The 22,499-nt window shown below is 40.5% G+C and overlaps 1 protein-coding gene across 2 annotated transcripts in view; it reads right to left on the reverse strand.

Moving 5' to 3' along the window:
- Positions 1-32: 32 nt before the first annotated feature.
- Positions 33-22,499, reverse strand: part of LOC143182156 (EGFR adapter protein) — a 47,202-nt gene continuing 24,735 nt past the window's right edge. The window contains exons 2-7 of one of the 2 annotated variants that reach the window (XM_076382977.1): positions 17,643-17,789; positions 12,974-13,162; positions 11,380-11,819; positions 10,627-10,845; positions 10,092-10,263; positions 33-2,984 (exon numbers count right to left, since the gene is read on the reverse strand). In XM_076382977.1, coding sequence (XP_076239092.1) covers positions 2,775-2,984; positions 10,092-10,263; positions 10,627-10,845; positions 11,380-11,819; positions 12,974-13,162; positions 17,643-17,789 — 1,377 coding nt within the window. In that variant the 3' untranslated portion in view covers positions 33-2,774. The remainder of the gene's footprint in view (positions 2,985-10,091; positions 10,264-10,626; positions 10,846-11,379; positions 11,820-12,973; positions 13,163-17,642; positions 17,790-22,499) is intronic. The other variant, XM_076382978.1, reaches the window with a different exon arrangement.

Below are 22,499 nucleotides of genomic sequence, written 5' to 3' on the forward strand. Positions count from 1 at the left end.
AATAATCATCCTGGGCACAGCATTAATTTCATAGGCTGAATTATATCACTTTATTCGTCGTTTATTCATAATAAATAATTTTATTGAAATTATACAACGCATCGCTATAATGATTCCGTAAAACGTTACAAACCTCAAGCAGTGATTAATGTGTCGTCGCTTAGCGTAGCTTACACGTGACTTTTACCGTTTAATTTCCATTCATTCATTTCGCGCACTTGGCGAACGTTAATTAGTGTTTGGAGCTACAAAGGTACGTACTTTCCTCTCGATATCATGGTACAATGAAATATTTTTGAACCATGCCGAAGACTTGATTTGCGCAACTTTCAAAGATAATATTTAATATGATCCTTGGAAGTTTACTTTTTTTAGTTGTCTATTCACTTGTCGATTCAGCTTAAATAAATGAACTGCGAAACACGTTTTTTGATTTATATATTATTATAAATCCTAGCATGGCAGGGGTAGCGTTGTAGTCAATTTTATTTCAAATACTTGAATGCTAGCAAACTTCTTATTAAAATACTATTTTATTATCGGTTATCGTCCGTCTTATTTGCTTGATAGGACAAATCGACGCTTTGTCGTTTGAGTGATCTAGTTTGACGCGATGTTGATGGCATCTGAGACTTCCGGTTGCGCAAGTTCTATTAGAAATAGAAATCCTATCCTAATTTGAATAGTCTATTACATTTTTATCTTTATCAAAATACCTTTTTCGATAGTTAAAATGAAGTCTAGAAAATGTAAAAAGATTTGAAACTCAAAAACGTGCATGGTACCGAAATATCTACTGGCATTGGAAGTTGGTTCAATTTTTCATACGAGAAGATAATCAAGATTCCATGATTTCTTTATCTAGCGATAATAAAACTATTCATGTAAGAAATTTCCAAAAGAACAGATCCTAAACCAAAAAATCTTGAACCCCATCAACTGCTAAAATTTGAGCCACAAGAGCCTCAAATATTTTACTGATCCATCTATCGATCGGTGGAAGAGTGACAATTATTGAGACTGGTCATTTAATTTCCTCATCTTGCACACTGAAAAAGAAAATCGAGAAGTAGGAGGTTGCATAGGGAATATTTTCTTAAGTTCCTATGTTCATGGGCGTACAAAAAGCGGCACACAGTTCTCGACTTTCCTTATCAATCGGTCAGATTGATAAATGCACGCGAACTTTCCACGTTTATCTTCTTTTACCATATCTCTTAAGATCCACTATGTGCGCGCGAATTCTGTACAAGACTAGGTTAGTCAACCGATTAAAATCACCACTGCAAAAGTTAATCTTCTTCATCGGCTTCGATGCTCCCACTGGGTTCTCACGCTTCGCCTCGAGTTTCGAGGGCGCAGCTCTAAACGCTGCCTAACGCGCTCGTTTAATTAAATATAAGTAATATCGTATAACAATAATTATAATTTATATACATATAAACACATGTACACGAATTTTGCAACACACTATTCGGGCCGCGTGGAAACGTTCAACAGCGAGGTCCATCGGGAACCAACGAAAACCTAATCGCGTCGTTGACGTTGTTCAACGAATTCGAAACGACTCAACGAACCACTGTTCCATCTCTTGTCCACTAACAAATTTCAGGATGTGATGGCAGCTTCTAACTAACGATCACTGTCGATTAAATACAGTGTCCTCTTGTCGTAAGCTCGCTACAGTTTCTCTCGTTCTCTTGGACAAGAAGAAACTACATGTATTGAATAAATTAGCTTCAAAGCAGCGAGCAACAGCAAGAGAACATTGCAAACCATGCAACTATCGACTCCAAACATAAATTCGATTCCCAACGCAAGAAGCTTCTTCGGTTCAAAAATATACTCGTTTGAAGACGCAGGTCGTTCACTGAGGCTTCTTGCAGAGCTGGTGTCAGGCTACCATTATTTTAACTTAAGTGAAGTCCACCTGACGCAAGCTCCTCAAGTTGGTTAACGAAACAAGATATCGGTATCTCTATGTTCCTCGATTTCCCCTTTGCTCGACTACTTCCGTTCCCACGACGGCAGTTACTTAACCCATATAACACAGAGACGCCTTAAAGACTTCTTAAAGGCATCCAGTAAAGTTCTTAAAATGTCCACGAGACGTCTTTGAGACGTCTGAAGTTACAAATCTTGTAACTTATGTATGTTCTATACTGCATGTCTTTAGGACATCCTAAACGACATTCATAAGACATCTTAAAGACGTTAAAATTACGTCTATAAGACGTTCAGACAAAAAATAGACGTCTTTAAGACGTTCAACTTACGTCTACAAGACGTTTAGACAAAAAAATAAACGTCTTCAAGACGTCTTATGTAAGTAACTTTCAGAAGTCTTTCAGACGTACACTGTCTGATGTTTTTAAGACGTCCAAATTATGTCCCAAGACGTTCTGGCATAAAATGGACATAAAATAGACATCTTCGAGACGTCGTATGCTACCTGGGAACACTACGTTCCTTATCACTATCGATGACTTACGAGTACGTATCACCGCGAGAACCTGCACAGCAACAGACACAGGACATTCTCGAGCACATCCTCATCGTTTCGTCACGAGATTCTGTCCTTGGACGAGCACGATTTGCATAGAACAGCGTCGAATTCGAGGTTGCAGCGCAGAGTATCGTTTCTCGAATTCTCGGCTGTACGCGCGACACAATTCTCGGAATAAATCTCTTCAGGTCTCTTCAGGTCTCTTCAGGTCTTCGAACAGACTCGAAGGAGTCGGTATCACCGTGTTATCTTGATCGCTAGATTCATTCTAGACATTCAGATCGGCCATCATCTTGCGGAAATCGGCGAGGGTATTGTAATCGGGGTCTGAATCGATGTCCGCGAAGTCTTTGTTCGAGTCGCTCTTTACGAAGCTTGGATTATAGCGGCTTAATGACAACGGGCACGGCAGCAGTTCTGGCATCACCGAGTGATGGGTAATTAGGGCGGTCAGCGTCGTGAATTCCTTTGTGAAACCCTGGAACAAAGACAGAGAAGAAGGTATAATGATTATTTGTTATCGATATTAATTTATCGACGATGGTGTCTTTATTCTAATTGGGAGCGTGCTTTTTAAGGGTAGATCGAATTTCGATGCAGAAGGGTTTATAATATTTTCTCGTAACAGGTTTGTTACTGTATTTAGTGTATTCTAGAATTATTTCGATTTTAGCAGTGGAACTACCAAAGCAGTCGAAATAATTGGTATGGTTAAGTTCACTTGAAATGTATGTAACTTGAATATTCACTCTACTGCTGGAGTACATAAGCCAGATCAGACACAGACAGTAGAATAAGTCAAGTCAGACACATCTTCCTTGCGGAAAAAAAAGTTACTCAGATGACAAACTACATTTATAACACAAATTTATAAAGTATACGAATCATGTGTAGCTAGCTCAGCTTGAAATCGTATCACAGAAATTCATGCGGGACCGAATCGTATTTGCATCGTTATGTGATATATTATTTGTCCATTAAATGAATCAACATCGGACCTTCGTGTGTCAAAATTATCATGTGCAGTACGTATTCGAATAAACTCGCCCGCGTGTTGCTACGGCAATGCAATTTCAGACGAACAGAGGGGAGGAGAAGGGTAGGACAGAAGGTAGGGGTGAGAGTTTTGATTTCCCTGCGGTACATCCAACAAAACTCATTTATACTGGTTTCGGAGATTATCAAAGTCCGCGCCCATTTAATTTATCCTACAAGGGAAGTTCGACCATTTAAATACGCATACCAGAACGGCAAAATGCGCGACTGGAGCTGCTTTGTACTTTCATCCCCATTATGATGTTTCACAGAACTAAAAGCTTCGGACTAAACGCGATATTATTACGTCGTGATTAACATTCGCGTATAAAGCAACTTTGACTCGTGAAACCCTTCTGTACTCTTATACGTTCATTGAGATGGGAATATATTTGTAAAAAACGCTAGGGTAGAAATTAAAATCAAAGAATATCAGCATTCCCAAACCGAACAAACAAATGTAACTTACTAAAGACAAATTCAACCAGTGATATTCAAATAGTTAGAAGGCAATGGCATTCATTGATAATGTACCGTGTTGCTAATTATAAGAAACTACACAACACAGCAAAAGTTACAAATGTATGCAAAGTTTATCGTGGGTATGACTTCATTCAAAGTGCAATAACTCGGCGAAAAAAAATCGTAGATCACTCAGCCTGGTCTCATTCGAAAGGGGAGGCTTCCGCCTATGATCTCACCCTGAAGTTGGTCGAGAAAAAAATTTAATAAGCTCTGTACAGACGCCTGAACATGGAGATATGTTTTGAGAAAAATCACCATTTCTTTCTCGCGCTGCAGTCGAGTACTCCGGGATGTCCGACAGAATTCAATACATGGATGTTAAAGTAGAGGCCTTGCCCTTTAAAATGAGTCCAGGCTCATCTCCGTACGATTTTTTTCCACGAAGTTACAGCAGCTCAAATATTTGGAGTTTTTTCGATCTCTGGATCGCGGTGCGATTGCGAGGCTACCGAAGCACAGTCCTTTCAGACTGCGATAACTCGGCGAAAAAAAATCGTAGATGACTCAGCCTGTTCTCATTCGAAAGGGGAGGCTTCCGCCTATGATGTCACCCTGAAGTTGGTCGAGAAAAAAATTTAATAAGCTCTGTACAGACGCCTGAACATGGAGATATGTTTTGAGAAAAATCACCATTTCTTTCTCGCGCTGCAGTCGAGTACTCCGGAATTTCCAACAGAATTCAATACATGGATGTTAAAGTAGAGGCCTTGCCCTTTAAAATGAGTCCAGGCTCATCTGCGTACGATTTTTTTCCACGAAGTTACAGCAGCTCAAAGATTTGGAGTTTCTTCGATCTCTGGATCGCGGTGCGATTGCGAGGCTACCGGAGCACAGTCCTTTCAGACTGCGTTAACTCGGCGAAAAAAAATCGTAGATCACTCAGCCTGGTCTCATTCGAAAGGGGAGGCTTCCGCCTATGATCTCACACTGAAGTTGGTCGAGAAAAAAATTTAATAAGCTCTGTACAGACGCCTGAACATGGAGATATGTTTTGAGAAAAATCACCATTTCTTTCTCGCGCTGCAGTCGAGTACTCCGGAATTTCCAACAGAATTCAATACATGGATGTTAAAGTAGAGGCCTTGCCCTTTAAAATGAGTCCAGGCTCATCTGCGTACGATTTTTTTCCACGAAGTTACAGCAGCTCAAAGATTTGGAGTTTCTTCGATCTCTGGATCGCGGTGCGATTGCGAGGCTACCGGAGCACAGTCCATTCAGAATGCGATAACTCGGCGAAAAAAAATCGTAGATCACTCAGCCTGGTCTCATTCGAAAGGGGAGGCTTCCGCCTATGATCTCACCCTGAAGTTGGTCGAGAAAAAAATTTAATAAGCTCTGTACAGACGCCTGAACATGGAGATATGTTTTGAGAAAAATCACCATTTCTTTCTCGCGCTGCAGTCGAGTACTCCGGGATGTCCGACAGAATTCAATACATGGATGTTAAAGTAGAGGCCTTGCCCTTTAAAATGAGTCCAGGCTCATCTCCGTACGATTTTTTTCCACGAAGTTACAGCAGCTCAAATATTTGGAGTTTTTTCGATCTCTGGATCGCGGTGCGATTGCGAGGCTACCGAAGCACAGTCCTTTCAGACTGCGATAACTCGGCGAAAAAAAATCGTAGACCACTCAGCCTGTTCTCATTCGAAAGGGGAGGCTTCCGCCTATGATGTCACCCTGAAGTTGGTCGAGAAAAAAATTTAATAAGCTCTGTACAGACGCCTGAACATGGAGATATGTTTTGAGAAAAATCACCATTTCTTTCTCGCGCTGCAGTCGAGTACTCCGGAATTTCCAACAGAATTCAATACATGGATGTTAAAGTAGAGGCCTTGCCCTTTAAAATGAGTCCAGGCTCATCTGCGTACGTTTTTTTTCCACGAAGTTACAGCAGCTCAAAGATTTGGAGTTTCTTCGATCTCTGGATCGCGGTGCGATTGCGAGGCTACCGGAGCACAGTCCTTTCAGACTGCGTTAACTCGGCGAAAAAAAATCGTAGATCACTCAGCCTGGTCTCATTCGAAAGGGGAGGCTTCCGCCTATGATCTCACACTGAAGGTGGTCGAGAAAAAAATTTAGTAAGCTCTGTACAGACGCCTGAACATGGAGATATGTTTTGAGAAAAATCACCATTTCTTTCTCGCGCTGCAGTCGAGTACTCCGGGATGTCCGACAGAATTCAATACATGGATGTTAAAGTAGAGGCCTTGCCCTTTAAAATGAGTCCAGGCTCATCTGCGTACGATTTTTTTCCACGAAGTTACATCAGCTCAAAGATTTGGAGTTTCTTCGATCTCTGGATCGCGGTGCGATTGCGAGGCTACCGGAGCACAGTCCATTCAGACTGCGATAACTCGGCGAAAAAAAATCGTAGATCACTCAGCCTGGTCTCATTCGAAAGGGGAGGCTTCCGCCTATGATCTCACCCTGAAGTTGGTCGAGAAAAAAATTTAATAAGCTCTGTACAGACGCCTGAACATGGAGATATGTTTTGAGAAAAATCACCATTTCTTTCTCGCGCTGCAGTCGAGTACTCCGGAATTTCCAACAGAATTCAAGACATGGATGTTAAAGTAGAGGCCTTGCCCTTTAAAATGAGTCCAGGCTCATCTGCGTACGATTTTTTTCCACGAAGTTACAGCAGCTCATAGATCTGGAGTTTCTTCGATCTCTGGATCGCGGTGCGATTGCGAGGCTACCGGAGCACAGTCCATTCAGACTGCGATAACTCGGCGAAAAAAAATCGTAGATCACTCAGCCTGGTCTCATTCGAAAGGGGAGGCTTCCGCCTATGATCTCACCCTGAAGTTGGTCGAGAAAAAAATTTAATAAGCTCTGTACAGACGCCTGAACATGGAGATATGTTTTGAGAAAAATCACCATTTCTTTCTCGCGCTGCAGTCGAGTACTCCGGGATGTCCGACAGAATTCAATACATGGATGTTAAAGTAGAGGCCTTGCCCTTTAAAATGAGTCCAGGCTCATCTCCGTACGATTTTTTTCCACGAAGTTACAGCAGCTCAAATATTTGGAGTTTTTTCGATCTCTGGATCGCGGTGCGATTGCGAGGCTACCGAAGCACAGTCCTTTCAGACTGCGATAACTCGGCGAAAAAAAATCGTAGATCACTCAGCCTGTTCTCATTCGAAAGGGGAGGCTTCCGCCTATGATGTCACCCTGAAGTTGGTCGAGAAAAAAATTTAATAAGCTCTGTACAGACGCCTGAACATGGAGATATGTTTTGAGAAAAATCACCATTTCTTTCTCGCGCTGCAGTCGAGTACTCCGGAATTTCCAACAGAATTCAATACATGGATGTTAAAGTAGAGGCCTTGCCCTTTAAAATGAGTCCAGGCTCATCTGCGTACGTTTTTTTTCCACGAAGTTACAGCAGCTCAAAGATTTGGAGTTTCTTCGATCTCTGGATCGCGGTGCGATTGCGAGGCTACCGGAGCACAGTCCTTTCAGACTGCGTTAACTCGGCGAAAAAAAATCGTAGATCACTCAGCCTGGTCTCATTCGAAAGGGGAGGCTTCCGCCTATGATCTCACACTGAAGTTGGTCGAGAAAAAAATTTAGTAAGCTCTGTACAGACGCCTGAACATGGAGATATGTTTTGAGAAAAATCACCATTTCTTTCTCGCGCTGCAGTCGAGTACTCCGGGATGTCCGACAGAATTCAATACATGGATGTTAAAGTAGAGGCCTTGCCCTTTAAAATGAGTCCAGGCTCATCTGCGTACGATTTTTTTCCACGAAGTTACAGCAGCTCAAAGATTTGGAGTTTCTTCGATCTCTGGATCGCGGTGCGATTGCGAGGCTACCGGAGCACAGTCCATTCAGACTGCGATAACTCGGCGAAAAAAAATCGTAGATCACTCAGCCTGGTCTCATTCGAAAGGGGAGGCTTCCGCCTATGATCTCACCCTGAAGTTGGTCGAGAAAAAAATTTAATAAGCTCTGTACAGACGCCTGAACATGAAGATATGTTTTGAGAAAAATCACCATTTCTTTCTCGCGCTGCAGTCGAGTACTCCGGAACTTCCAACAGAATTCAATACATGGATGTTAAAGTAGAGGCCCTGCCCTTTAAAATGAGCCTAGGCTCATCTGCGTACGATTTTTTTCCACGAAGTTACATCAGCTCAAAGATTTGGAGTTTCTTCGATCTTTGGATCGCGGTGCGATTGCGAGGCTACCGGAGCACAGTCCATTCAGACTGCGATAACTCGGCGAAAAAAAATCGTAGATCACTCAGCCTGGTCTCATTCGAAAGGGGAGGCTTCCGCCTATGATCTCACCCTGAAGTTGGTCGAGAAAAAAATTTAATAAGCTCTGTACAGACGCCTGAACATGGAGATATGTTTTGAGAAAAATCACCATTTCTTTCTCGCGCTGCAGTCGAGTACTCCGGGATGTCCGACAGAATTCAATACATGGATGTTAAAGTAGAGGCCTTGCCCTTTAAAATGAGTCCAGGCTCATCTCCGTACGATTTTTTTCCACGAAGTTACAGCAGCTCAAATATTTGGAGTTTTTTCGATCTCTGGATCGCGGTGCGATTGCGAGGCTACCGAAGCACAGTTCTTTCAGACTGCGATAACTCGGCGAAAAAAAATCGTAGATCACTCAGCCTGTTCTCATTCGAAAGGGGAGGCTTCCGCCTATGATGTCACCCTGAAGTTGGTCGAGAAAAAAATTTAATAAGCTCTGTACAGACGCCTGAACATGGAGATATGTTTTGAGAAAAATCACCATTTCTTTCTCGCGCTGCAGTCGAGTACTCCGGGATGTCCGACAGAATTCAATACATGGATGTTAAAGTAGAGGCCTTGCCCTTTAAAATGAGTCCAGGCTCATCTCCGTACGATTTTTTTCCACGAAGTTACAGCAGCTCAAATATTTGGAGTTTTTTCGATCTCTGGATCGCGGTGCGATTGCGAGGCTACCGAAGCACAGTTCTTTCAGACTGCGATAACTCGGCGAAAAAAAATCGTAGATCACTCAGCCTGTTCTCATTCGAAAGGGGAGGCTTCCGCCTATGATGTCACCCTGAAGTTGGTCGAGAAAAAAATTTAATAAGCTCTGTACAGACGCCTGAACATGGAGATATGTTTTGAGAAAAATCACCATTTCTTTCTCGCGCTGCAGTCGAGTACTCCGGAATTTCCAACAGAATTCAATACATGGATGTTAAAGTAGAGGCCTTGCCCTTTAAAATGAGTCCAGGCTCATCTGCGTACGATTTTTTTCCACGAAGTTACAGCAGCTCAAAGATTTGGAGTTTCTTCGATCTCTGGATCGCGGTGCGATTGCGAGGCTACCGGAGCACAGTCCTTTCAGACTGCGTTAACTCGGCGAAAAAAAATCGTAGATCACTCAGCCTGGTCTCATTCGAAAGGGGAGGCTTCCGCCTATGATCTCACACTGAAGTTGGTCGAGAAAAAAATTTAGTAAGCTCTGTACAGACGCCTGAACATGGAGATATGTTTTGAGAAAAATCACCATTTCTTTCTCGCGCTGCAGTCGAGTACTCCGGAACTTCCAACAGAATTCAATACATGGATGTTAAAGCAGAGGCCTTGCCCTTTAAAATGAGCCTAGGCTCATCCCCGTACGATTTTTTTTCAGGAAGTTACAGCAGCTCACATTAAGAATAGCTAAAGCCAAATGACTATAACATAGTGATTGTGTCATTTGATAGAGTTTCTATACTCTGGTGAGAAGGCTTTTAGCTGTTACAGCACAAGTAGAATATAAGTATGAGGCAAGGATGACGCAAAGTATTGCGTTGCTGTTGCAAAGCACCTGAGATACCCGTCTAGGTTATAAGAGTAATCATCCATTTTCATTTTACACGACATTCAGTTACCAGATTCCCCGGATGGAATAAATAATCATCACAGGAAATGTGCTTAACCCGTCCCGTGGAAAGTGTTAATTACTGTGATTATGCACGTTTACTAGAGGTTTTAAAGACTTTCACGAGCATTCTCGAGGACGTGGCCGAACGCAAAAGATTTACCTTGATTTTGTATCCTTTGTTCGTACGCATTATAAGGTAATGGGCTATTCCGCTTGGTTGGAATTCGCGCGGTACTCGAAGCGAAAGGGCATAACATCCGGGTTTACTGGTACTCTCCCGCACCATGAAGGCTCCTTCCGGCTCCTGGCTCAACACTTCCAGCGTTATTTCTCTGGAATCATAAATGACCGTGACACCGTGAAAATGCAAATTCGTATAAATAAGCGGCAAAATAACGACCACAAAGAGACGATCATAATTCTGGGTTACGACCTATCGAATATCGCGGCAACAATACAGGAATGATATCTCGTGTTGTGGAATAACGAGAATAAAGTACTTAAAAGTCTATACACACTGGAATAATTGAAGCCCTGGTGAAGAATGGATGTTTAATAATAGAGACAAGTTCTAGAAAGTCTAATTTTCTCTGGAAATTTGGCACTAAATTGTAATTATTTTAACTAGTGACTAAAGCAAAGCCAAATATTAAATATATTTTATTCCTAAAATTTAGAAAAAACACAATAGATACCTTGGTATGCCAGCCTGGAACCAGGGTGCTTTTCGCAATTCAGCCTCCTCGCTGCGATTGTTCAAACTGTCAGTTCTCTCTGGCAGAGGGGGTGGCGTCGGTGTCGAACCGTGAGTACTTCCGTCAGCAGGTACCGAACTGCTTGAAGTACTAATTTGAGATCTTCTCTTCGACTTGAACTCCGTTTCTGTCCCTGAACTTGGAGAATTGTGTCCTATCCTGTAGAAAGGACACAACACTTAATAAAAGGCCATTGATGATTGCAGATCCACAAATTCTTAACCAATTATATACCCTCCCTATCTCCACAAGAGATCCCTTACCCACTCTTAAGTCCACTGCTCACGCTCTTCCTAATTTCAGAACTCCATACACGCGTCAAAAATGCTAAATTTTCGTCACTCACAAATTTCACGTAATTTTGGCACACAAGCTTGATTTATATTTTTAAAAGCTTCCACAAAACTTTTTTCTACATGCACTGAAACAGTAGACTAACAAAGTGCCTACGTTGAAAATTGCCTATATTTATGATAAAACTTGAAAGCAAAATCCCCCAAGAACAAAAGCTCATTTTGAAGAACGCTATGAGGGTTTCATCATGCTATGTGCTTCCTACAAATTATACCCAGTCTTATTAAAAGATCCAACTTCCACGCCCCTGGGCTCTCCTTGTAAGCCATGTTCTCACAAGGCGAATCCACTCCCACCAACCAATTCCTGAAAATGTCGAAAAATTCGTCGCGAAATCACCTGTTATTCTCAATGTTGAAGTTCTTCGCGGTGATGGACGCATTGATAGTATTGTCCAGGCTCTCAGACGGCGGTATCTTGTTGTAGGTGGGCCTGGTCGTCTCCGAGTCGATGATCGCCTCGTTGATGTAACCCCCTGAATGCGGCCTGTTCGATGGGCTGGTCGGCGTGCTGCTACCGCTGACAAGGGGGCAGCTGTCATCCTCGCCGTTCAGTCCAAGAACATCACGTCCACCTGTCAAACCCATCGCGAGCCGCTTTATCAGAGGCGGCTTGTCTGTTAGCCTCTTGTACGAGTTCAGCTCTGTGGGTGAGTTGCTCTCATCGCTGCTCGGTGTACTTTGCTGGGAGATACTCTTTGGCTCGTCCTCGTTCGTTATGGGGCCGAGGACGTTGGTGAAGTTGTGCGTCGGCCGTAGACCCGGTATCGAATTCGGTGTCTGATGGGATGAAAAGAGAGAAGCTTATTAACCCCTTCGCTTGCAATCTTCTTATTTTTTCGCGAAAACCTTCTTCAGAGATTTGAATTTATTTTTCATTTATAATATTCTGAACAAAACTCTCGAGGAAATTATATGCCAAAAAACAAAATTATCTTACAAACGCTAGAATTTTGTTTCAGTTTGTTAGATTTTTATCGAAAATAGGTTCAATCCCAGCATAAATTATGTAGCTTTAAGAAATGGTTTGATTTGTTGCTTTCTGATGTCATAAATTTTATACTGCCCACCAACCATGGCATCTGACTTAGTCTATGTGAAACACAAATAATTTGTCTTAAATTACCTTTCAACTGACAGCGATTTAACTTTTGCTAGACTATATTAGGTACCTTTACCCTATGTAAAACTTCGTTTTTATAAGTGTTATTAATCCGCAGACACAAAATTACGAGCACAGAAATGTGGATAAGTACCCTAATCACACAGTAAGTGCACAAGATACTGTACACAGCTAGTAAAGTTGCATCTGGAAAAAAGACTAATCTATAAAGCTACTGTGCAGGGTGATCAGTTTAACAAACCCTCTAATGAGTATTGGCAGCACTTACAATTCCTAACAGCATTTGCAATAAATACTATTAACACTCGAAGGGTTCTTAATTAAACCGAGCACCTTAATAGAATCAGATTGAAAACCCATAAACGAGATAAATCGTAGAAGACATTCACCCCAGTGGTTTCTAATTAAGTTCAACCATAATCTTCAATTAAACTGATCATCCTTAAACCGATCAGTTAAACTGATCACCCTGTGTGTCAACATGTGCCTCAAGTGCAACCTCACCAGCTCTGCACAGTACGTTCCAAACTTTCCCCTCTCATTTGCACTCTGCCGATCACTGTTCAACTGTCAGTCACCAAACCGCGTCTACTGCAACCCCGAGCGTCCCGATGCACTGCTCGGTGGCCAACGAGCGCGGCTTTTAAGTTACATTAACGCCGCCTAGGATTTGAGCCGACAGGAGGCCTCCGAAGCGGCGCAACGACGTCTTTATTCAAGCCTGGCACGAAAACCGTGGCGAATAGCGGCGTGAAACGACATCGTACGGTTTCTTGAAAAAGCCATTGAGCAGGAATGCTTGGGCTTTTACCTTCACGCCGGCGAGCCGCAGCGTGGGCGAGCCAGCGCTGCCGAGCTGCACGTTCATGTCCGCCGCAGACGAGCCGCTTCCACTTCTGGACGTGGGCGACGTCCGACTTTTTAGCCACGAGTTCGACGATGAATTCCTGCAACCGCCTCCCGCGACGGCGATCGAGCTGTCGCCAGCCAGCGATTTGTTCTGCAATCGAGAAAAATCGACGGTTAAACTGGGACCAACAGGCCAACGTGCGTGAAGCGATTTCACGGCGGTTTTGATCCCTCGCGATATCTCTGCGATTAAAATCTTGAGACTCTCTGTGGTAGATTGAATTCGAGATACTTCTGAATTCAAACTACGTGAATTTAAGTAACTTGACTTGAGTGAAGATAAATTTGGCATCGAGGTATTGGCAAGAATCTAGTTGCTGATTAGAAATAAATTTCTGACAAGTTTAGTATTTAAATATAGTTTAATATTTAGTAGACAGTTTGGTATCTTTTTTTAGTAGTGGACTAGTTTAGTATTTACGTTGACAAAAATTTGTTCCAAAAAATTAATAAATGAATCAATTTAAATATTGATAATTATACGTGAAGTAGAGAAGAATAATGTTTAAAACTAATAAGAAAGAACGTTTGTGTTGTGTCATGGTTGGAGCTTGTATTCTTTCAGTATCTAATGTATGTAAAAGTCCTTCCAAGTGGGTAAAAAGTTATTTGAAAAAGAAAGAAAGACATTCATATTTCCCTGTTGAAAGAGCTAAAGGACAACGAGCTTGATGATTTGAATAAAAATTCTTTTTGTAAAAATCGTGCAGCAGTATGAGGTCACGTTTTACGAGAGATGTGAGAATTTTTCAAATTTGATCCGCGATGGATCAAAACTGTGGTAAAATCGCTTCGTATTTTATTGGTTGCGTTTCGAAACTTGGAGGCGCGTTATGACACCACTGCTAAGTTCCCTCTCGTTGTTGGGGTGCTTCGAGGTACTGGTGTTGGCAGACGAGGGTGGACTTGGCGGATTATGGACTCTTGGGGCACCAGCGGGTCGTGTTATCGATATTGAAATAGAGACTGGTATTAGTGGTTCTGGATGAACATAATATTTTGAGATGTCTTGCTTAACAGTAATGTAGTTTGTTAGAGGAACTCTTTCGAGAGATGTAGAAATTGATTATCTGAGACATGGAACACGATTATCGATAAACTGCTGTTTTTTATGAGCTTATGGAAATTTTAAATGTATAAAAAGTTACAGAATGAATACAATATTCAGGAATATAGAAAATATATAGACCATAAAGTGCAAACTATACTACTTGAAATTTAGAACACATTTTTATTTAGATCCCACTTTTTCAACTGTGTTTAAGAAAACATGAAATTACATAAAAATTCACAATCGAATTACCATAAATGATAACTATAAACTGTAGCATATTTAGTTATGAAATATATGTATATAGATGTACCTACTAATTTTTGTATAAATAAAATGTAACTTCTGGTGACGTCAACTTTAGGATCCAGAATCTAATTCTTTTGGGAATGAATTTATTATAATACATTTATGAGAAAATCTGTTTTGCAGTACTTATTAGGAACTCGTTGATGTCTTCGTCATCTCATAATATTGGGAGAGCTTTTCAGGGGGATACTATTTATACCGCCTTTAGGAAGACACTAGATTCTGCGAACTAGTCTATTTTACTAGCTAAATAAGCTGCATACTATCAAAGTAAACGATACTACATAGCGAGTAAACTTTATAGTAGCATTTAAGTATTGCTTTAGGTGTACCTGACAATATGCTATGAGGCAAAACGACCTTTGTTACACTTTCAAGAATATTCGAGTTAAATTCTTAGGTAACTGAGATCTAAAATACAGAATTTGTTTCACATAAGTTTCACATAAGAGTAAAGATTCAAGAAAACTCAAAAACAATACTGTCGAAAATTTCAGACACCAATGTCTCTTTAAAAAAATGTGACTTAGACCAGTTTACTTTACAAACTAAACTCCTTTGCTCTAAACAATTTTAAGATACAGTGGCTATACACTACCAACCAAATATATAGGACTACGACATTTGCATGGTAAACAAGTCATACAACTTAGTCTCCATCTCCATTTAACATGACTATTGTGTCATTTTATCATTAAGTATCTAAACTTGATATTTGCTATAACTTGTGATCCCATACCTGCCTCTAGAGAAACAGCAAGCTCATAACAAAAGAATCCATCGATCATGCCTAGCAATCACATTACCTCTCCCTTTTCATGACAACCCAAAGCCCAGAAACTTAGAGACTTCCCATAACCATTTCCCTGCCTGAAATTTGAATACTGCAGGTCGAATGCCGCAAGAGTCTCCAAGAGCACCAGATAAGATTAGAAAAACGGAAGAGAGCAGCGCTGAATATTTCACTCATCGTAGAGCAAGCGTGGAAGGATCGCGCGACAGTTTCGAAGCGTACTTGCCAATTTTGTCCCTGGAGCATCCCCTTCGATTCAGGACGACGCACGGAGGAGCCAATGAATAGTTCAGAGTCGAACGATTCCCCAGGACGATCGCGTGGGACGAGGCAACAGCCACGCCGCGGCGAACTGACCGTTTACTTCGAAACGCAACGGAGCTCAGAGACTCGGGTCGAATTTATAATTAACGCGGCCTGTAAATGGGACACCTCCGCTGGAGTCGGGGTGCCTCTGCGAGCATCGCGTCGGACTCACCTCCTTTCCCCTGGCGCGTGGACGTTTTGGATAAAGGGACAGGGAGGTGGCTGGCAGAATTTTTAATGAGAACCAAGATTCATGTGGCACTCACAAGGAGGGATCGTCACGTGTATTGTAATGCTGATTTTGGTGAAATTTTGTTGGGTAATGTGGCGGGGAACACTGAGAAACTAAATCTACCAATTTTGTTTTCTTTTATGCTCTAGTTGAGGAAAAGAAATATTCGATTCGAGATAAATGAAAATTAAAGTTTAATGTCATATCAACTGTCTATACTGGTTATTAGGGATAAAATGAAAGAAAAGGTATGAGAGAAAAAAGAGAAGAAAAAGCGGAACTGTAATTAGGTTTAGATGAATCAGTAATAGTACAATAAGTGCAGTTTCAAAATATTACTAATTAAGATGCAGTTGATACGACGTTAAAAAATTCATCAAACAAAAAAATATTAGCAAGAATTTAAGATACACTGTATCTCGAAATCTAATACATTCATAAAAAATAAAACTAAAACAAAACTTCACTAATTTCAATAATCTCTTTTTAATTTCATTAAATTCACTCTCAACGAGGCAAAAGTTCTAATGGAACAAGTTCACAAAAATGTACATCGAACCCTGCATTGTTTGCCCTCAGCTTTCTCTAATCCCTATTAATAAACTATTTCACCCACAAATCCGGAATTGTTTATCGTATAAAGGATCTCGTGAACTCTGCCTTAACCGAGGGAGGCTTTCCAATAACGCACATAAATTCTTTCCGTTTCCTGAGCGCGGAAGAGACTCTCCTGGGCTGTTGTAGCAACTTGGAAATATTGTTCCGCGTACCTTCGTCCCTTTGGCCCGCTCGGTCGTACGTGAATTTTATTTCTGATAAATCGTGCCGTTAGAATGCGACGACAGGCAATTATTTGAGACGGTCGACCGTGAAAAATTGCTATCAAACGAAAAACGATCGAAGCGAAAGGGTGGTTCTTTGAATGAGAGCGTTCCGCGCGCGGATCGGCTCGCTTGTTTGCGCGGGAACGAATGGAATCGCGACTCGCTGACGGTGAAATGCGTTCAATTTGTAGATGGAATAATTGCACGAATACCACGTGTTTTTCGACCCTTCTTTCTGGCATTAGATCACCTGAATGCAGCCGCATTTGTTCCTCACTTTATTGTTCGATCGAGGGGGTTTTATTATATAAGCGATGGAAAATGTTGATAATTTTTGGAATTTTGGGGACAGAAGTGTTCGGGCTATTGGTTTGAAACTTTACGAATTTACTGGTGCATGATTTATCTGTGCATGTGAATTTGCTTGCACTACAGCTCGAAAATATTTGATCACATGTTTAGTGGGACAGTTATTTAATGTTACTTAACAGTAATACACATATGCGTAAATTGAAATGGCAAAACTGAATATAAAATAAGGAAAAAGTGTGGCAATTTTATACAGACAAGAAAAAAGTAACTATTCTGTGTTCCACTGTATTCTTTGTTGTATTAAACCCGCATGTGATAAGTGATCAAATACTTCTGAGCGATAGTGTATATAAGAATAATTCGTGTTTGCAAAAATATTAGCAATTTAACATGTAGAGTAAATATAACATACAGAATAAATTAAAGAAGCAAGAACAAAAAATATTGGAGCAATCGAGTATAAATATATACTATACTAAATTACTAAATATATCATCAAATTCTCAAGTTTCAGCTCAATACTTCACAAATACGCAGAAGCTTCTAAAAGTATCAACTAAAAGCTTAAAAAACGCTGCATTTCTTTTTTTCCATTTCAAGAGCAGTTCTCGAGGAAAGTATCACGCAGGGATGCGTCTCCATTCAGATCTAATGACAGATTACACCATTCAGTTCTCCGCGAGGGTAGAATAGGAGCAAACAGAGATGGCTCGTCTGGGAGAGATAGAAAAAAAGAGCACGTACCCACGAGGATCGACTGTCCTGTTTGTCCTTGCGATAGGGTGGCGACGATTGCGGTGAGATCACATCTTGAAGGATCGGCTGGCGCTGAAGCTGCGCCACGTATGCCATACGAAAAGCATTGCCGACGATCGTGTTCAACTCCTCCGCCTGGAACACAAAAAGAGAAATCGTGTTTATTGGGTACATGTAATTCTCGTTATGGAAATCTGGAGATTCTTATACGTTAATTAATTATTTTTTTTGCGAGGTGGCTACGAATAATGATATATATTAGATTGGTTCGAAAATGTTTTCGATTAAAAAAAACTCACAAATGCAATGCAATTTAGTGATTTTTTTGCGATTACGCTCAATGTGCGCCAAGAATTAAAGTACACAAGAATAATTAAGACTTCAACTGTGATTTAATAGTAGAGTCTACGACAGATAATAAAATTTGTTATTGGGTTATTTCACGCTTTGAATCTTGGCTGGTCAAAGTTCAAGTATACAGGGTGCACGACAACAGGTGTCAGAAATTTCAAGGAATGATTCTACATCTCAAAATAGGAGAGAACGACAAAATTGAATTTCAAACTTCGTTTCAAAGTTATTAAGTCTTGAGAAAATGACTAAATATGTCTGACTAGGGACTTATTCTACTGACTTCGCTGTGCCTAGTATTGACAGTAGAATATATCCTAAGTCAGACGTATTTCTAATAATTTTAGGCGTTTTTTCATCGATTAACAATTCTAAAACGAATCCTCAATCATTTTAGATTTATTTTCATGATTCTTAATTTTCGGTTCATTTTAACATGCAAAATCATCCTTTATAATTTCTGACATCTGTCGTAGAACACCGAGGAACATGTTTCGAAGATCAGTTCATACTTATGACAATCAATTTAGATCTTATCAAACCTATGTATGAGTGGCAGTATAAGCTGCTAAATAACTAAAGTATTATCGCTGCAAATTATAATTTTATTACATCGATTTCATAACGAGGAATGAGTATAGTTTCCGTGTCTACGGTCATGGCTGGTTTAATGGCTGACCCAAATCTATCCTCGACGAACTAATTGATACTGCACCAGGAGAATTTCAATTAATTCGGCATTCAACCTATCCCTCTTCCCCTCGTCTCAGATCAAAGATGGACCCGTCGAACTCTAATCGATGGTCAATTAGGAGTGGAAATGGCAAGTTCGCGTTCGTCGAGGCAGCCACTTATTTAATTCGACCGGAAATGCCGCCGTCGTAATTCCACGTCTGCCTCTGGCGCGTGAGTTCGACGAGAGATTTAATTAACGTCTGTCTGTCGATGGCGAGTCGTAATGAGCGTCTTACTGTTTTCCTGTGGCGAACGAATATAATCGGAATTCTCTTTGCGATTCACAGTGACTAGAGATAGGAATTTATATCGGTGATTTCTGATAAACGATATTATTTTATTAATTATGATTCCTAAGAGACCCTGGCGTCTCACGTTTTGTTCATGGAGATCGAAATAGAGAAATTTATCGATGTAGACAACATAACTTATATTATCATTCTTTATATACACTTTACTCTCTACGAATATTACTTTAATCTTAATTAATTTTGAATTAAGCTACAAAAATATATAGTAATAATAATAATTCTATATTAACGGACATAAGTCCTTTAGTATTAAAGACAATACGCAGCAGCTCTCGTTCAAATATGTACAAAACAGCGCATACAGTGTACACATACTAAAGCCTTGAACAAATTTAACAAAAAGATATAGATATATAACAAAGACGTATAGAGTATAACAATTCTGATCAGCAACTGAGTCCTTGACAGTACCTATATATTAATTCCTCAAAGGATCCCCAGCTAATATTACAGATTCCTCAAAGAATGTAAAGTATATTTGAAGAGTTAGTTCCCCTAGTCATTCGAAGTCGTTTCGATGATGATCAGAAAGACAGCCGTATTTCTTCCAGACCGTGGCTTGGTTACAGAAACGAAAAGAGAAGGAACGGACGCTGGGCGTAATCCATACCAGCCGCGACCGAGGAGAATCCTACCGGAAGCGGAGTCGATACAGAAAATAAACTACGCGGAGGAACTTTACATATGCCGCACGAGCACTAAAGCCTGCACAGTGGTGGTCAAAAGGAGCTTGGAATAGGAACGGAAATGTGTGATAAATGGGAGCTTCCGCGAGGAGTTTGGAAACTGTTACGTAGAGCAAGACTCCTCAAGATAGAGTAGCGATGTTAGGAGTCCATCAGATCACCTTATAAAAGATTAATATCTAACCTGTCATCTAGGAAATAAATTTAGAGCCTGCTCTTCCAGGAATTTCTATTCCTTTGATGTAAAATATGGAATGAGGATCATTATTTGAGGGATGATCTGACGAAGGCAGAGATATTGAATATAGGGCAAATTTGATCGGTCACAGCTTTTTCTTTGGGCTATGTTAATCTGATATAATTTGGGATTGGAATACAAAGGAGGGCTTGAGTGAGACATAACAAAAGTTCTATCTTTGATAAGAAATAAATTGAAACTAAAATAAAAGATTAATAAAAACGACTAATCCCTAGACGTAAGAATTCCAATTTTAAGTATTCTTCTATCACTGTATGTAAATCTTCTATCACTGTATGTAAATCTTCTATCACTAAGAAAGCGACAAGTGGAGAAAATTTGCAGAAAAATTAAGATACTAATGACACTGAAATTCACTCTAATAACTAACAGTCTCAAATGGTCTCACTTTCGTACCAACGTTGAATCACCAATTCTTTGTTGGTCCTGATCTGAGTAAGTCAATTAACCCTTAGCATATCAAAGTGAAGTCACTCAAGCGTATTTGAAGTCTGAGTAGCTCCACCTTGGTATGCCGAGGGTTAAAGGATCTCCTCGATAATTATAGATAGAGAATCCATCTCCTATCGTTCAAAATAAGTTAGTCATTTCTGTTTCCCGGACATGTCCAATTAGTCACCCAGTAACTAAGGACTTTGGTCACCTTCAGCTCACAAAAAACTGAGAATATACAGTTTTGTATAAATATAGACTCACCGATCAGTGACAAGCTTATAACGAGGAACCTGTTTCTGAGTTCAATTTATGCTCACAGTGATTCATTTTGGTCTTAGCAAACACGTGAACGATAATATAAGCAAGCGTAGTTAATAACCTAGCAGTTGATGTGATGCTAAATCTTAATTAAGAACACAAATAAAAATACAGCCAAGTAAAATTTTCACTCTAAGTAATTTCAAGTTAGCAAAGACCTTACAACAAGTTAACATCATAAAACCCTTCCTCACCTTAATCGTTATCCACCGTCTAGCTCCAGTTATTCAATTGATTCACAAAATATTGTTAACAACTTCAATCACTTCTTCCAATCACACCTCACAACAGTCACTTCCCAAGAACAACCATCCTTAAACTTCTTTTGACCGCCACTGTACGGAGGAAACGTGAAAGGAAAACAAGATGAGGCACAGAGGGGGCTGAGGAAAGAGACGGAGATACCAAGGGAAAGTGGAAGGAGAGTCGAAGAAGGGGGCGAAAGGCGAGGAACGAGAGGAACGTAGGGGTGGCAGAGGGCGGAAAACGAGGAGCAAGGGAGGCGCGGCATTCGATAGCATCCCGGAGGTTGCGGTCTGCACTTGCCTAAGCCGGATATTCGAAATGGGAACCGAATGTGAACACGTTGCAGGCGTGACACCCGCGCCCCTCGTCTCCGCGCCTCGAACAGGGACCGTTTGATATTTGCGTTTCAGGCGACGACCAAAAATTCCGCTGAACAGAACCACCCCGTGAAACAGGTGATTCCCGACTGACAGATATTTCACGCGGACATTTAGCTCGAGCTCTGCCCCCCGTTTTACGACAGAACCGAATGGTACATGCGACATAGAAGCATTTTTTTGGCGACTGTGCCGAATTTAAGATTTTGTCGGTCGGCTTTGATGGTCGCTTTAATGGGTCGCTTTATTTGCCATATCGGCGGCGGACGAATTTTATGACGGGGAAACTGTCGTTCGCGAATTCGAGTGGGCGCTTGGCGTTATTGCAGCCCAGGTAGTGTGGCGGTATTTACAGGGCGGTTAAAAAATGAAGAGGCTTCTTGGGATTGACAGTACTGTCCATGGACATCGAATTAGAATCTGTAGACATGTTTGAGTTAATGAAATATTTTTTCTTTATATAGTTAGGGTTCTTGCCATTCAGTTGGGACAGGTTACCTCGTTTGACCAGAATTATGTCTGTACCTGAGAGTCAAACCTCAAGTCCTTTTTTAATATTTTTCAGGGGAGCCGAAAGAACAACTGCGATTACCCATTTCTGAACATAGTATTCGAAGTAGTTTGTACTATTAAATTTCTTTGATTTATGACGTAACTTAATTAAATAATTGTTATTCTGATAAAATGAAGAAACTGCAGTAAGATCTTGTAAAATACTCAATTTTGAAAACAATGGAAATGTTAATCTAGCTCTCAGGTAGAGATATAAACTATGTCTCAAATTTGAGAGGTTCTATTGTTTATTAATATCTATCTCTGATTGATTAGACTTTTCACAGCAAAAATTTGAGAATAAAGTTCTGCAAATATACTTCTTCACTTAAAATTCTCTGTGCATAACTTATTAATTTAATCTCGGTTCTGATATGGTATTTTCTTACCATAAGTTCGGTATGCATAATGAGATGCTAGAGCGTAAGGATCGCTGCTTTTGAAGGTTACGTCATAATTAATTTCTGAGGTAAAACAATATTTTCCATAAGCAACGAAAATTAAATCAAGCCCTAGCGAAATAATAGTAATTATTTGGAAAAGAAATTCTACCTTTATTGTAATAATTTTTCGGA

This window comes from Calliopsis andreniformis, chromosome 8, assembly GCF_051401765.1.
Source record: "Calliopsis andreniformis isolate RMS-2024a chromosome 8, iyCalAndr_principal, whole genome shotgun sequence".
NCBI classification, from domain to species: domain Eukaryota; kingdom Metazoa; phylum Arthropoda; class Insecta; order Hymenoptera; family Andrenidae; genus Calliopsis; species Calliopsis andreniformis.